This window comes from Ammospiza nelsoni, chromosome 1 (genome assembly GCF_027579445.1).
Source record: "Ammospiza nelsoni isolate bAmmNel1 chromosome 1, bAmmNel1.pri, whole genome shotgun sequence".
Taxonomy (NCBI): Eukaryota; Metazoa; Chordata; class Aves; order Passeriformes; family Passerellidae; genus Ammospiza; species Ammospiza nelsoni.
In genome coordinates this window covers 29,768,316-29,784,733 of record NC_080633.1, presented here as the reverse complement: position 1 = coordinate 29,784,733, position 16,418 = coordinate 29,768,316, and the positions used below count along the sequence as shown (strand labels likewise).

At 41.3% G+C, this 16,418-nt stretch overlaps 1 protein-coding gene across 1 annotated transcript in view; it reads left to right on the top strand.

Annotated features, from left to right (window-relative positions):
• The first annotated feature begins 9,299 nt into the window (after nucleotides 1-9,299).
• MEOX2 (mesenchyme homeobox 2) overlaps nucleotides 9,300-16,418 on the top strand; it is a 52,131-nt gene continuing 45,012 nt past the window's right edge. The window contains exon 1 of the mRNA XM_059466950.1: nucleotides 9,300-10,209. Coding sequence (XP_059322933.1) covers nucleotides 9,699-10,209 — 511 coding nt within the window. The 5' untranslated portion in view covers nucleotides 9,300-9,698. The remainder of the gene's footprint in view (nucleotides 10,210-16,418) is intronic.

Below are 16,418 nucleotides of genomic sequence, written 5' to 3'. Positions count from 1 at the left end.
TTATTTGAAGGTATTTTTTCCTCATTATAAATTGACATGCACACAGAAAGAGATATGAAAAATATTGAGCAGAAATCAAATCCACGAAATATCTTTATGGATAAACTGTTCCCCTAGTAATCCCTCAATCTATAAACACCTCAATAAGACATCTAGAGAAAATTGTTTGAAATTATTATAGACTCAGTTCCTCTGAAGATGCTGCAAAGCTGGTCTACTAACCCTGGTTAACTAGTTACATAAGGAACCTGGGAGTCATAAGCACTGCTCAATTTGCTGAAATGAGAGGCTTTCTTCTTTTCATTGCCTCTAGCTTGAGGATCAAATTTTCCATACAAATTGGCATGGTGTGGTAGATTTTCCCTCTGCTATTCCATATCCTTGATATTCTCTGCGTAGGGAGCTGCCACTAATGCCAAAGGGATGCTTGGCTCGTTGTGCTCTCCCGATAGCTACTTCAGAAATGCTGTCAGATGAAATAGCGAGGGACAGCAGCGTTTCAGTCGTGATCCATCAGGCGGATCTGAGGGGAGCCGTTTGCCCTGAGAGAGGATAGACTTTCGAGACATATGGTGCTATAATGGGGGGGTGGGGATTTTTCAATTCCAATCCACCCATTCCGGATGAGAGAGACTGAGCTAATACCCTCGTGTACGGTGCACTGCATCTAGCTACGGAAGTAGCGTTAGGGTGGAATTTATGGACTCTCTAAATTGTTTGCCAGGAAATGTTTACTAGCTATGCACAATAAACGACTGTGAAAGCGTATTCCTGTGTTTAATACGATATGGGGGTTTTTCCCTTATATTTGGGTCATACTATTATGATACCAATAAAGGAAACTTAAAAAAAAAAAAGAGAGAAAAGAAAACAAATGAGCAATGTATGTTGATATTTATGGAACTTCATTTTGGAAAGTCTGATTGACTACAAATTGTACAGTATAAACTTATTGCCAGGACCTCTGGATACACGCCATGCCTTCCATATTAGAAGTTATATATATTTTTATTTTTAGATCCAAATATGCTTAGACTTATTTTTAGATCCAAATATGCTCATCATCAAGTCAAGGTATGTTTTTAAAAAGGGCTAATTACCACAGCTGCAGGGGGGTCATACATAATGAAATTAGTGTACATGTATAAGAGAAGTTTATCTACCAACTTACTAAAATGTATACGTAGCTTCACAATTTAGAAATTAAACAGGCAGCTTTGGATCACAGGAATCTTGGAATTTTGCTCTGGGATGTGACTGTATTCCATGTAGCTCACTGTTGTAGCAGGGACTACTGTACAGTTTTATAGGGTGTGTTAGATTAGATACATTCCCAAACATTTTTTGTCTGCTAGGAAGAAAAGTCAGAACTTTCTCTGGTAATCTGTGCAGAGTTTTTTCTGCTCCTTCATTTGATTTTATGTGAAGTTTTTATTTTAATATAATGCATCTAAGAATTCTCCCTGTTATTAAAGGACAATGGGCACTAACCTGATTTGTTCTAATCGTACAGTAAGGGTTTGAGCCTGGAGGTAAGCTTGCACTTTTGCACAGCTGAACACCCTCTTTCAGCATTCACATATGTGTATTTATACATTCAGCATGCTGTTCATCATGCTTTGTAACAACAGTATGCAGTTTCTTCTTGTATTTTCTGCAAATAAGAGTAACTACAATAGACAGACATACCTTCTCCCTTGCTTACTATGAATATATCAGAGGAGCTGATAAAAAATCCAAGGGAAGAACACTTACAATTAGACATCTCAACTTCTGTAGCAGATCATTTAACAGTTTCAGTGCAATAAAATTTGAAAATCAGTTCGTGAAATGATTTCTCCACCAGGCTTGTTTCAAAATAAAATTTTCAGTAGTGTTGATTGTTTAAATGTTTTTTTTTTTTTTTTTAATTACAAAGAATAGTATCTAAGTATCTAAGTTTCCCTCCACTTTTAAAAATTGCTATTACAGTCTAACAAAGAAATTGATCCTGTGAGGTTGCTGGGGAGAAGAAAAGACTCAGCACTTCCTCAAAGTCAAGTATGAAGAAGACAGTTCTTTTTGTAAAGCAGTTTAAGGGTGAGTCATTTATTTAAAATGTTTTCAGAGTCTCTACCAAGCTGATCACAATAGTAAAAGTATATGAAGGATACATTATCTCTAATATTACTAGGGGTAAAAATGCAGTAATAATAAAGAGGCACTTCAAGCCATCTTAGTAACAGCAAAACTTGCTTCTACAAATGGGAACGTGTACATTTGGATGCACTAAGAACACATGATTCATAGTGTGGGATATTAGTTTTGATTCAAACTTCATTGTTTCAAGCAAAAGAGGTTTATGTAAGAGGTTTTTTCTTTTATATAATAAATATCTCAGGTTAAAGCTATTGCCTACAATTAGCAAGACAAAAAAGGCAAAATGCTTCAAAAGGCACTTTACCTGGACAGTGTCTGTTTTATTAGTTTTAATCGGAGTTGCATTGGGTACCGAGAGGGAAAAGGCATGACTTTTAGAGTAACACAGCCAAGAAGCTGACATGTCTCGTGCCTTTCTCTTCCATTAGAGACATGCTATGCCTCCAGATGCTGCAGTCAGGATTTAGGGGCATATACCGCTCTTGCACAAGTAAGAGTTGCATATGTTATGAGTTAATTTCGTTTTGTTGTGTTCTTTTGCACATGGCTTTTTTTGAAACAGTGAAACGGAAAATATTTTTAGTTTACCATCTTGTATTGAAATATACTTGGGTTATTAAATACAATCTAAATCCCTAAGTGATACGTTCTACAGCTCAAATGTACAAATGCTTAAAGTTCATGGACAAATTACCTATGAGGGAATTGCACAAATCCAGACTGTCCCCACGTGCTGTACATTGCATGTGTCTCAGTCAACTGAAAAGTGTGCCAAATAATACACCTCTTTTTACAGCTGACCTTCACTGAGCCCACAGTGCTAGACATTTTTCATTAGAAAAAATAGGATACAAATAAATGGACTTCACGCTTTTATTATGGGCATCTAATTTAAATAAAATACATGAAAATCCATCAAAGAAGAAAGGAAGGTGGCTACTTAAAGTGATTCGGTGCACCAGAGTACAATATGTAAACTTAGTTGGTGTGAAAGTGCCTGAGTCTCTTTCTGGAATACTTTATTGAACCCAACCTAAGATCTATCACATTGTATCAAAGGACATGCAAGCGGGATGCTTAATAAAGCATGACAAGCACAAATATCTTGGAAGGGTTTATTTCAACAAGTAGTATCATATATTCACAGCTCATCAGTAGAGCTGCATTCTGTTTTGGGGAAATAAAATTAAAAATTAGTTCATGCAAACACGGCCTTGGAAGGTGTAATTCTCAAGGTATGAAACTTGGACGCTTCTTCATGACATTTAAGAACTTACCAATGTTTTCTTAGTGTCACTGATGCCTTACAATAGTTTCCTGAATCTTTGAGACTTTATCTGCAAGTTAAGCACTTCTTGGCATATGTTTTTTAGAGAAGTCTAGCTTTGTATTTTTTTAAATTCTTTTCATTATTTCACAAGACCAAATATCTGCATCTTAGAAATGCCCTGAGTTTAGTCTAAAATAATAATTCCAAACAAATTTTATTTTGTAATTAATTTCTCCTATCAAGTGTCTGTTGTTAGCATTATCTGATGGCAGATTTTGGGGTGCATGATGCTGCTATACATGAGCAATTTTTAGGTCTTTGTTTCCTACACCTATTATTAATTTATGTTGCAATCCTGAAAATGTTTCCTGTCAAGCAAATCACCATGAAGACAAATAGGACTCTTCAAAAACACAGGATTACTCCATGTGAAACGGGCAGAATGAATAGACCCCGAGCTCTGCGGGGCAGTGAATATCTTTCTGTTCCGAACACTAGCTAGTTAGGGGTTTCTGCTCCAAGTCTAGAGCTCATCACACTATAAATCATAGCAAACACACCTGCAAAGTAAATAACATAATCCCAGCAGCTATTAAAACCTAGAGATTTTGTAATTATTTATTCTTGCTGCATAGATACACGCCCATGTGTCTTTTTCTCCCTCCAGAGCAAGGAAAATCAGGAACTACTACAAAGACACACTGTAGTAGTATTATACTCTTAATGGGTAAAAGAGATGACAAAAATTAGTGACTTATCACTCTCCCAGCGATGGAGGCAGAATTATGAAATGTGCCCCCTGCTGCTGGTCCTGCAAGGGCTTGGAAATGTCAGCCAGGAGACAATAAATATTTCAGATATGGGGTATGATTTTATCTCTATTTCAGTCTTTATTTACCCAGTTAATGGATGTAAGTCATAGCTTAAATCTTCTGATGCACAAAGTTTTCAATCATCCGTATTTTTATTCTGAGTGACTCAGACTTGAAGTATAATCAGCACGATATTAATTTTGCAGCACAGTTAGAAGCAAGCACTGTTAAAAATACAGAATGATAAAAATGCCCTTCACCTTTTTTCCGTGCACAACAGTGTCTGTATTTTCAATGGGAGCTCCAGTGAAATGTCTTTTAAATACATATACAGTTCAAAATCCACAATGTGAATTGTATCAAACAATAAAATTATTAAAGTGTAAAATACATGCTTTTTTTCCCCCTCTGTGATTAGTATTTTTATGAGGAAAATGGACTATGTGTAGCGTGTAATTGTCAAGATGGAAAACATATTTTTCAGGCATTATTGACTTGCCTGCATATGCATATTGAGTACATTTCTAAATATAAATGAAATGTATGTATTATTAAAGTGCCCTACAAAGCTAGTCATAGCTGTTTTCTAGTCCAAGTATTCTTAAGTGGAGATAATACTAGAAAGAATAAAAAAATATTAAATTGCAAAGCAACTTGCAGAGTGGGAAACAAATAGTATTGTGCAAGAGGGTTCACTTTTCAAATAAATTACTTATTTTAAACAAACACACCCCAAAGTTTTGAATATGACTGCTGGGATTTTTGGGTATCTAATGTGAAATGCAAGTTTCCCATAGCGTACGAAATGCAGAGTTTCCCAAATTCTAAAAGCATTCCTGAAACATCATAGTTCAGGTGTGAAGCCTCAAGTGCATTCAGAATTTTAATATTTCATCAGTTTATTTAAATTACATAGGAAGCATAAGATATTTTACTGGTTACAATGGGCTGGCAATTCGAATAACTTTTATTGATGTAATGCAAACTTGTAAATCATTTTCAGTGAGGGCCTCATGGCTCAGCACAACTTTTCTGTAGTATACTAAATTGCTGGCATAACTTTAAAATTTGTAATGCTTGGAGATCATGAAAATAAGAACAGAAGCCATATGTATGTGGGAGAAGTAGCTGAAAATATGAATTCAGGCTTCAAAGTTTTTACAGATCTCTAGTTGTCTTTAAAGCAAAAATTGTGTCTGATAAGTGTTAAACCATGGCACATGTAAGTGCTATAGAGAGTGAAATGGAAGTACACCACAGAAATGCAGTATTAAAATTATGAGGTACCCATTGTGGTAGTGCAATTTCTCCGAAAAAAATTGGTTTTATGACAAAGTATTGTAAAGATACTGGTACACCATAGGTTTAGAATAATAAATGTGATTATTGTCAATTTTAACTAATCAGAGATTCAGTATTTTTGACTAGTCAGTGAACAATTATTCATTTTCTTTGCTAGGATTTTCAGTTAAGGCATTCAAGCATCTCTGAAATGATGCATAATCCCCAGACTTTATTACTGCTTATATCTGTGGGTTTATCTTGCAGCACAGGTACCAAGAGAAACGAATTATATTGCTTCAGAGGGAGTTAAACTGGAAAAATTTGGGAAAAAAGAAAAGGCTGAAAATAAATATACATCTGTTGTGAATCTGGATTGACTCTAAGGTTAAATGATGCCTGCATTGACCAAATTGCCATGGAAAAATAGGAACTGATCATAATTACAGTAGAATAAAACTTTGTCCTCTTGTTTGGTAGGCTCTTGGGTACAATAAAAACTTTGGCAAAAAGAAACTGAATTCATATTTGTAAGCTTTCCCTTTGACAGTAAGGAAAATATTCTTAAATGGTGTAAATTGCCATCCTTTTGCTGACTTCAGCAAAGTTATGACAATTTATATCACTCAAATGGTGGTCCCCAAGTATGACTTATCTATCTGATTTTTCTGTAATACGCATATTGCAAATATGCAAACCACACACTAGAAAGAACTGACAAGAATCCTACTTACATTCTGATAAATATTCGAGAAGGTGGTTCTTTCAGTCTCCAACGTAAAAAATCAGAAAGACTACAAAAGTCCTGAAGAGGAGGAATTGTACACTGGTTCATCCAGGTCAATTTTACACGATCTCCTTCCCCATAAATGGTAAGCTAAAAACCCAAAAATGACCCACCAGCAAAACCAAGAAACACAAAGTGAATGCAAATAGTAGCCCATACATGAAAATATAAAGGATGTTCCAAACTGTGTTGGCTCCAGATGTTTTTATGAGTTAAACAGTTTACTGTTTTCACATATTTAAAACATTCTATTTTTTTCACTTGATGTTTATAAGCTTTGGGCAAACTTGCTGGCATTGATTTAAGTTATGCTTTTGTACCACATGTAGGTTAAACACACTTTCTGAAAAGGTACAATGCGAACAAGAATTCAGTCATTAACATTGAGAGGCAGCAACTGCTTACAATTTTTTCCAGTAATTATTCTGCTGTTACTGAGAAGCTTTGCACTGAAGCTTTAACTAAAAAGTTATAATTTTTTTACAAAGGATGCTATCGTATAGCCATAGGTATTTGGTAACTGCACAAAAACTTTCTGAACTATTTCAGAAAGTGTTTGAAGCTGTTTGTTTGCCTTAACATTAGTTGCCTATATTTGCATTCTCCTTACATAGTTTAAAAGGCAAGCATAAAGCTCTGCAGTGAACTGCATTTCCAGTTCATGCGTGCTGAAAAGTGATTTTTAAAGAAGTAATAAGAACACTTGGTGTAGGACTTGTGAACTTATTTGGGAACTCGGAAGCCCAGGGAAGCACATTCCTGAATAGTCAGATTTGGGTATGAAACTATTGAAAACACAGAGCTGTGCCATTATAGCTTTGCTATTGCATTCTTCTTCTTCTTCTCTTTAGGAACCTCTCCTACCTCTCCCTAAAATGTCCTGTTTGGCTTGTCTCTTATTTCTCTTGGAAACCTTATCTTTTCTTTCTCTGTCTTCCTTGCACCCTCTCACTTTCTTCATTGTGCTTCACTTATTTAACTTTTTTTTTCTTGTTATGTGCGAGAAATCCTGCATGGCCATCCCCTAGAATTAAGAAAAGACATTTTTACACCGCCTTTGGCTTCGGGACTTCCCCGACTTCTTCCCAGCTGTGGCGGTGTGAGGGCTGCAGCCACGGCGGCCCTGGAAGGAGGGATGATGCTGCCATTCCTGCCCCTCCGGCCCCGGCCCCCCCGACGGCGGCAGACCCCGCTGCCGGGGCGGGCAGCAGCAGGTTGGAGAGCGGCGGAGGGCAGCGCAGCGGTGCGGTGAGATGCGGAGCGGTGAGATGCGGAGAGGAGCGGAGCGCAGCGCAGGGGCCGCTCCCCCGCCGCTCCCCGCCCGCACCTGGGGCCGCCGGCGCCGCCCGCCCGCCCCCGCTGCCCTCGGGCCGCCGCTCCGCGCCTGCCGCTGTCCCGCGCTCATTGCCCCGTGGCAGCGCCTGTCCGTGCGGGTCAGCAGCACCCCTGCGCTGGCAGCACGGCGTGCTCCCGAACTCCAGAGGGGTTCAGCCATCGAGATTTCTTTGTATCCCTCTCTTCTAATATTAGAACACATATTGAAACGATAAACACAATGAAAAGCACAAAATATTTCATCAGTGTTGTAACTGTATATTTCCTTTATTCTGAAGAAATATCAAGTTTTGAACGGTGCACAGAGGCAGCAACTTCTACTTTGGACGCCGCTCTCTTTGTAAAGACCGCGTTGCTACAGTTAAATCTAAAGGCAGTTGTTAAAAAGAGTTAGATGTCAGAAAAGGGGGGAAATCTTACCGTCGAAAGACTGCTTCAGGTTCCAGCTCAGTCTGAAACTGCAGTGAAAAGCGGAGCAGCTGCTGAACAAAAGTTTTAGATTTTTTTTAAAGAAAGTCTGCAAAACTAATTTCCCACAAAATAGGACTCAATTTCCGTTTAAGAAACTAGCTCTTGCAAAAGTCATACAATTGCTGATTTTTTCCACTAGCAATTGAAATTCATTTTATCTTTAGCACATGGACCCAAGAATTTAGACTTGAGAGAAATGGTTTTCCTTTTCTTTTTTTTTTTTCTTTTTTTTTTCTTTTTTTTTTTAGTTTTGTTTTGGGGGGGAGGAGGAGCAAGGTACATGGAGCAGGAAGAGCTGAAGAATAAAACCTCTGCGCAGTGGGCACCTCTTTGGTCATTGATCGCTAAATGCATTATCCTGATTTAAACCAGTTAAGATCCGCCTTGGTGGCTACTGTAATTCCACTACATGGATGTCAAAAATCATTTTTAAAAATAAAAACAACAGAAAAAAAAGACAGGCCCAGACTTTCCAGGTTGTCCCCCAATCCACTAAAGACTTTTGCAACGAAGCAAATGAAGATAAAGCAAATAAACATTATGCGACTTGTTGTTTTGAAGGGGCAGAGAGCAAGAGGGGAAACTTTTCTCTGTACAGCCAGCGTTGCTGGCACGGTGGGGGCCGGTGGGTTCATTGCAGAAGCGGCCGCCGATGCTGGGGCACAGCGTGAGGGCAGCCGGGGCAGCGCCGCGGCCCACGGCGAGTGCCGGGGCGGTGGGCGCGGACGGAGCGGGTGCAGGACCCGCACCGGGACCCTCGGAGGGGGCAGCGCGGCCCCGGCCCCGGCCCGTGCGGCCCCGCACGCCGCCGCCCTCGCACCTGGGCCCGCAGGTGAGGCTCTGGCGAGAGCGCTTCAGCCCCCGGGGAGCCGGGGCGGCGGTGCCCCCCGCGCCCCCCGCCCCAGAGTCACCCCCGCACGTCGCCTCACGACTTTACCGCGCTGCCCCGCCCGCTGCCCCCGAGGGGCGGCAGGACCCCGAGCGGTCGCTCAGCCCCGACGGGGCGGGGATGGCCCTGCGGGGCCGCCCGGGGCGGGGGGCTCGGGGCAGCCGGCGGGGGGCGCGGCCCCGGGCCCGGGAGGAGCCGCTGCGCCCCCGCGGAGCCGCCCCCCATCCCCCCCTCCCTCCGCGGGCCGCGGGCGCCCGGGGCGCGGGTGCGCGGCGCTGCCGCCCGCTGACGGAGCCGCTCGGCGCGGGGACGGCGCTGGCGTTTTGGAGGGAGTTTGCATGTGGTCAGTGCTGTGCTGCTGAGCCAGCCCCCAGCTCACATTACACACTACTGTATTTATAACCTCTCGAAGCTGTTTCCCCCTTCAAGCAGTTCTCTGGGACCACCTTCTATTGGCTTCAACCTCTCCCACTTCTTGACATCTGAGCAGCTCTGAGAACGGCTTATCTAGGTCCGAGTGTTTATGCAGCGGAGACTGGCCACTAGGGCTAAAGACCTGGATTATCTGAGCTCAGCTGCCTGCTGCAGAGTCTGTCGGTGCCGTTTTGGAAAAAAAAATCCCAGCCCCGATCTGTTTACAGTGAAAGTTGACAAACGGTGGTGAAGTTGGATCTTTCCTAAACTCTCCTGCCTGGAACCTGAGACTTGCATGCCATGGATCACACACTCTTTGGCTGCCTGCGCAGCCCCCATGCCACTGCGCAGAGCTTGCACCCTTTCTCCCAGTCTTCTCTTGCCCTGCATGGAAGATCTGACCACATGTCCTACCCTGATCTGTCTTCTTCTTCTTCCTCTTGCATAATAGCGGGATACCCCAATGAGGAGGGCATGTTTGCCAGCCAACATCATAGGGGGCACCATCACCATCACCACCACCACCATCACCACCACCAGCAACAGCAGCACCAAGCTTTGCAGACGAACTGGCACATTCCTCAGATGTCGTCTCCTCCCGCCGCGGCCAGGCACAGCCTCTGCCTTCAGCCTGACTCAGGAGGACCCCCGGAGCTGGGCAGCAGCCCCCCTGTCCTGTGCTCGAACTCTTCCAGCCTGGGCACCAACACCCCCACGGGGGCAGCGTGCGCGCCAGGGGACTATGGCAGGCAGGCTCTGTCCCCGGTGGAAACAGAGAAGAGGTCCGGCAAAAGGAAAAGCGACAGCTCAGGTAAAGGTTCGCGCGTTCCCCAGCGGGGAGGGATCCCCGGGCGGCGGGGCTCGGGGAAGCGGCTCGGTCGGACCTGCTGCCGCTCGGCTGGGCTGGTTTAGCTCGGCTCCTTTGGCCCGGCTCGGCTCGGCCCGGCTCGGCTCGGCTCGGCTCGGCTGGCCCGGCCACGGCCGCAGCTGCGCTCTCGGCGCCGGCTGACACCGGGCTGCCGGGCAGTTCCTTCCCACCAACGCGCTCTCGGGATCTCCATCACTAACGCAAGCTTCATTAAGGCTACGGGGGGAGAAATAGAAGGAAAAAATTCAGCACGTGATAGAGTATGAAATCAAGGTGGCGGTGGGGGAGAGTTTCCTACAGCCAAGGAGAGAAACGTTTGTAGTTTTGGTGCGGTTTTCAGCATCTGGTCCCGCGGCCCCCTCCCCCTGCCCGATACGACACCTCTGCTTCAAAATTCAGAATCCAGCGCGCTCCTTCCCCTCCGCCCCTTCGCCGTGGAGCTGACTGCGGCTCCGAGGCGATTGCACAACGCTTGGAAGCTCTGCCTTGGAAGCGGGGATTCGGGAGAGGAGCTGATGCCTTGCTACCCTGTAGGATCTGAGTGAGCCTGCATCAAATCCTCAGCGTGAAGGGGCAAAATTTGTGAAGCAAACGGGTGAATGGGAGTTTCAGAAAGCTGCTTCATTTCAGTTTTCTGGTGGCAGGGAAAGAGGAAAGGAAGGAGCTGTATGCCTTTTAAAATCACAGTAATTCTTACTTAAAGGCAAGCATAAAAACATGTACACCCGCAGTCATTCCAGAGCAATGATTTGGCATCAATGAATGGGCAAAAAACCTTGACATTATCTCTGCTTTCTAAAATAGCAAAGCCTGTCAAAGTCCTGATCTGACAAAAGCCACTCGGCGAAGGCAACACAAGTGATGGGACTTCCGTTAAGGCACACATGAGCCGGGGGGGTCACCAAAAATATAGAGACACAGGCAGGAGGCACTTGAAAGAGAGGGGGCTCAACAGATTGAAAACTCGAGAGCTGGCGTAGCAAATTATTTGTTATCACAGAAGAGAAAGTGAAAGGCTTTTCCAGATACGTATGAAGTTCGCAACTGAAACCATAACATCTTTCACTCAAAATGCTGTAAGCTTGGTAGAGAGCAAGCAACGCAAAGGATTTTAAAAAAATGATCCTCAAGAATACCATCACTTCCTTCATTGTCCATTTTATTAGCAAATATTTACAGTTACAGTAACTCAGAACGTATTTATCTGAATTGCGTCTTACAGAGCTGATATAGTTGCTGAAAAGTCTTCTTGCGTTTAAAGCTGTATTTAGTTCAATCACTGCCGGTAAAATCTTTTGTTTTGTCTTCTTTACTTTCAATGAGAAAAAGAATTATCTGATTTTTTGAGGTGTATGGACAGTCCCTGTTACAACTGGGAAAATAACTGGATGCCTGATGGTGTAAGGATTTCTTGTATTTGTCGGTCTATTTAAAGCTAAAGGAAAAAAGGAAATTGGTCCCTTTCACTGTCAGGGAAGTATCTGAATCACTTTCTGTTTATTTCATTCTACAATGCAAACCTAAAAGACACCAGTGAGGAATGTCCTAAACCTTACCCTGAAGTGACTGGACTCTTCCACTGGATTAGTGGACAAGAGTTTGAGCCTTTAGCCACGGTCATGTTTATCTTGCAATGCACTTCGATCCTCACTTTCTAAGACTTTCTGAAGATCAAGGCAGGTAACTATTTCCTCTTCCCTTCCGCTAAGAAAAAAAATACAACCGTTCACACAATTGTGAATCTCTCAAACTGAAAATAGATGTCTTTTGATAACAACTGCATAGCTGCTGTATGTTTGGTTTTTCTTCGGGAAAAGCCTACATTTTGGACTGAATATTTAACCCCACCCCTTTATTAGTCCTGAACTCTGGTGCTAGATATTTAATGCTATTCTCATATATGGCAGCAAGGATTATTTTAATTTGCTGTGTTTCTATATTTGTCAACCATAATTGCCCCTCATCTGATTAAACATCATCGCCTTTATTTCTCATTAATCTTTTTTTTTAAACAAATGACTGTGCTTGAAAGAATTTCTTCCATGCCTTCATCAGACTTGGAACGACTTCAATAGACATTTGTAAAAGATCCTAATAGTAAATAACTAAGAGGTGAAGAGAGAGGGAGACTGCTTTAAGTTTCAGTGCCAGCATTCTGAGACAACTATTAATGCTCTTGCTTATTTACACATATATTTCCTCTTCTTAAGCATATCACTTAAAACCACAGAATGCTCAGCGTTTTCTTGAGCACTGAATCTGTTCCACATTTCAGAGCTGAATTAACCTTAGGCTACCCATTTCTTCCACTACTTAGCTTTTGTTTCTGTGTGTTTAAGATCACAAAGCTGAGTTTGTAGATAGTTTAAAGAATGTAAAACATGATCATTCCTTGTATCATTTACCTTCCAAACAAGTAACTGTTTCTTAGCCATATAGCTGCTCTGAAAATTTACCAGAAGGGACACCCCATTTTACTTATTTGTATGATGATGGGAGTGCAATGTTTTAAAATTATAAACAAAAATCCAGAGGGCAAACAGAATTTGGTATAATGGACTGTGTGTTTTTTGCCCAAAATTCACATATTGCAAGGGAAGGGGAAGACATAGAAACATTCTTCTCTAATCTGTTGCAGTTTCATTTGGGATTGAGCAAACAAAGTGAAATGTGCTCTCACGATAGTTATATTAACTGATTTACAGTTTTCTTTAGCCCTAACCCAGATTTTAAGCATTTTGGGAAGTTCCCTTTGAAGATATTGAAAAGACTGCTACAGAACAGGGTGAAATTTTCAGCTGTTCTCATTGCAAAGGACTGGGAAATACTGCTTTTGTAGTCATCAACCCCTGCTTGCTGCAGCTGTCAGTGTCTCCAGGTTTTGTAGCTGCTCTCTCATAATCTGCAGAATATTCCTTCCAACCTGCCCAGGCCCAGGAGTGGGTCGGTAAAGCTGCCTGTGGGTTGAGGAGTGGTGCTTACAAATCTTTCCATGTTAACGTTTTGCAGTGAATAATGGCATCTGCATCCTCACCTTTGTAACTCAGCTCTTCGGATGTCAAGGCTGTACGAGTAGAGAGACAATACTAAGTCTGAGGGTTGGTTGCAAATGAAATAGCTTATTTTAAAGTGCCCTAATGGTCAGAATTATCTGTGTGCTAATGAGGTGCGGATGAAAACCATGCTGAGTGTATAGAAAACATGTTCTTGGAGTGCTTTGTTGCTTTGTGGTATGAGTTGTTCTGTATGGAATATTTTGGATTTTTCTAATGCCTCCCCTTCTTTTTACTTGCCTGTGAATTTCAGGGCCATTTTATTTCTGTTTATTATAAAGTAGGTTTTGATTCTCAGATGATGCAAAACACATAAGATGCAAAGTTACTTCTGTGATTTCCTAAGTTACGTTACTTAGGTCCAAGTTTTCTTAAGACTTCAGTCGGGAAAAAAAGCATGTTAATGCCTATATGGGAAGTGCTATCTAGATTTACTGAGAAATATGAAAAAAGAGTGAATCTGGTAGCCTTAAGGAAGTCTAAAATGCTATGGTGAAAAAAACATCTGTACTATGCTGAAAAGACCAGGGGGAGGCTGAGTACAGTTGAAGGAGTTCTTCTAAGCAATACAGCTATTCAAACATTAAATTGCAAGAGATAAATATATAAGGAAATTGCATTCCTGTTAAAGTCTAATGTAATTAAATGCCCTCAGGCATGAAAAGCCTTTTTAAAAAAAAAAAAAAAAGGAAACCGAATTTTGCCATGGGAAAATGCTTTCTGTGTGGCACAGGTTTTCAAGAAAAGGCTAGCAGGTAATAAAAATTCTTCATATTTTTTAATGTATTTACAATAGTAGCATTTAGAAAAGCATTTCAGGAATACACTGTTTCAACAGTTCAGCCAAGTGTGTTCTGGTGGGCTTTGTTCATTCACAAATCACATGAATAAAAACAATACTTTTTCCCCCTGAGTTTTAATATTTTATAATCTACCTATTCTCAAGATGCAAGCAGCAAAAAGTTATATCTCCAGGGAATTTATTTTAGACACATCTAAATATCATAAATCATATGTACTTGTTTGAAATGGTCTCTAAAAAGCAGGTCATTTTGATAAATGATTATAAATACTGTGAAATCATGAGTTTTGAGGACTTTTGATTGGTTTCTGAAACATGTCAGAAAAATGACATGTAAGAAAAATGAGCCGCACGCTTGTAGTCAAAAGGCACTGTGTAACTGATTCATCAATATGTCTGCTTTTCAGTGTGGTTGTAAAGGGAAACAAGAAAAAATACATAATAAAGCATAGTTTTTCTGGAAAGAGTTAATTTGTTTGGTATCTTGTATAAAAGCATCACTTACCCATAATAAAACAACAACATCAAAAGCTCTGTAGATTTTATAAATGAAACAATTTCAAAATCCGACGAATAACACATACAGTTTTAGGAGAAAACCTTCAAGACTGATCACTTATCAAATGATGGGCTTACCAGTGAGCTACTTGCTGAATTGTTTTAATAGACGAAAACTTGCAAGAAATTCACTTTCGTTCTCAGGAAATATAATCAGGAACTTTTCTAAGGCTAAAATTTTGGAAGACTCTTTTGCTGATACATTTTCAAAATTCTTTGCCCCTAGCCAAAGAAGAACTTTGTGCGGACAAAAAGAAAAAAAAAAAGAACTATGTGTGGCTCCTAGTTATGCATTTCTATCTGTTTGTATAAATGATTCAGGAGGATTTACACTTCTCCTTCTCCCCCTCCTCGTCAACCCACCCTTTCAGAAACACTGGAAGGCCGATCCAGACCTTCACGGGATCACAAAGGGTTTTGTGAGAAGGTCCATTGACTCCAGTGAAACCACTGAAGTGCTCAAGGTTTTATAAGCAATCAGAGCTTAATTCTTTTACATGGGCATTGAAGAAAAATGCTTTGTAATTCTTGTAGATATTTATTGATAAAATGTTTGGATTGCCTGACTGTTTGAAAATTGCCAATTGAGCATTTTATATACACATTGAATTTTAACTACATTGGTTTTAACATCCTAGGATAAACTTTGTCCTAACATATCTAGTGTGACTTCTGTAGTATTTACTAATGTAAGTAATCAGATTGAGTGGGTTTTATTTGTGCTTTTGCTATTTTTAGACTTGCCAACTGTTTAATAAATGTTTTTTAATTGAGCCTGGTAATCTGCATATTGTTTGCTGTGTGGAAATACTCGTTCTTTAGTGATGCAATGACTTCATATGCTCTATCTCAATTCCTCAAGAGTAGGATTGAGCTCTGTGTCTTGAAGTTCAAGGGCAGGTAACATTTTCTTTGCTTCTGTCTGTTGGTGCCCTAATATTGCTCACTGGATTATTGCTAAAGACACTGTTACTTGGCAGTATGAATAGTCGCCGTAGCATGTTTTCTCTCAGTAGCAAAATGTACTTTACCAAGCCGTTTTGTAAGTCTCCAGAAAGGAAGCAAAATAAATCTGGTTTCATCTGCTAGACTGAGCAAAGTTTAAACCCATCAGTAAAATGTAGTTATGGTGGGGTAGGATTCAATCCTCACTTTTGCAATGCTACCCTGTGTCCTTGTTCTAATATACTTAAGAATGCAACTTGAAAGGATGCGAAAGGAAAGTCATATTTTTTAAATATAAATACTTGCATATGTCGCTAATAAGGTTTCTAACTGAAATAGTGTGGTGTTAGAGAATTTTGATAAACAGTGCTGGAGGCTACTTCATTACATCAGTGCACAGCTGGGCACTGAACCCCGTCTTATGATCTGTCTCGAGCCTGTGCCCTGTCCTTTTATGACTGTTTGCCCAACTTATATAATGGCCATACCAGTGCTTTCCGTCCATTTGGAAAGTAAACTTTTATGAAACGAAAAGCTTTGTGTGCGTGTGTGTGCGTACATGCTTTTTATTTTTAGTAGGCTTTAAAGACTTACAGATCTGCATCACAATTTCTCCAGTACTGCTAGTTGCAGAGCCCGAGCAAGATGGTGCACAGCCACCCTGCAGAAAAAACCTTCCTCCTGCTACTCAGCAGGGCAATTGCATCACCTTTACCAGCATGAGCTGTGTGACTGCACGCACGGCCAGAAGTCATTTGACTTCTGCGGTGAGTGTCTGGGGTCTTCCATGAGCA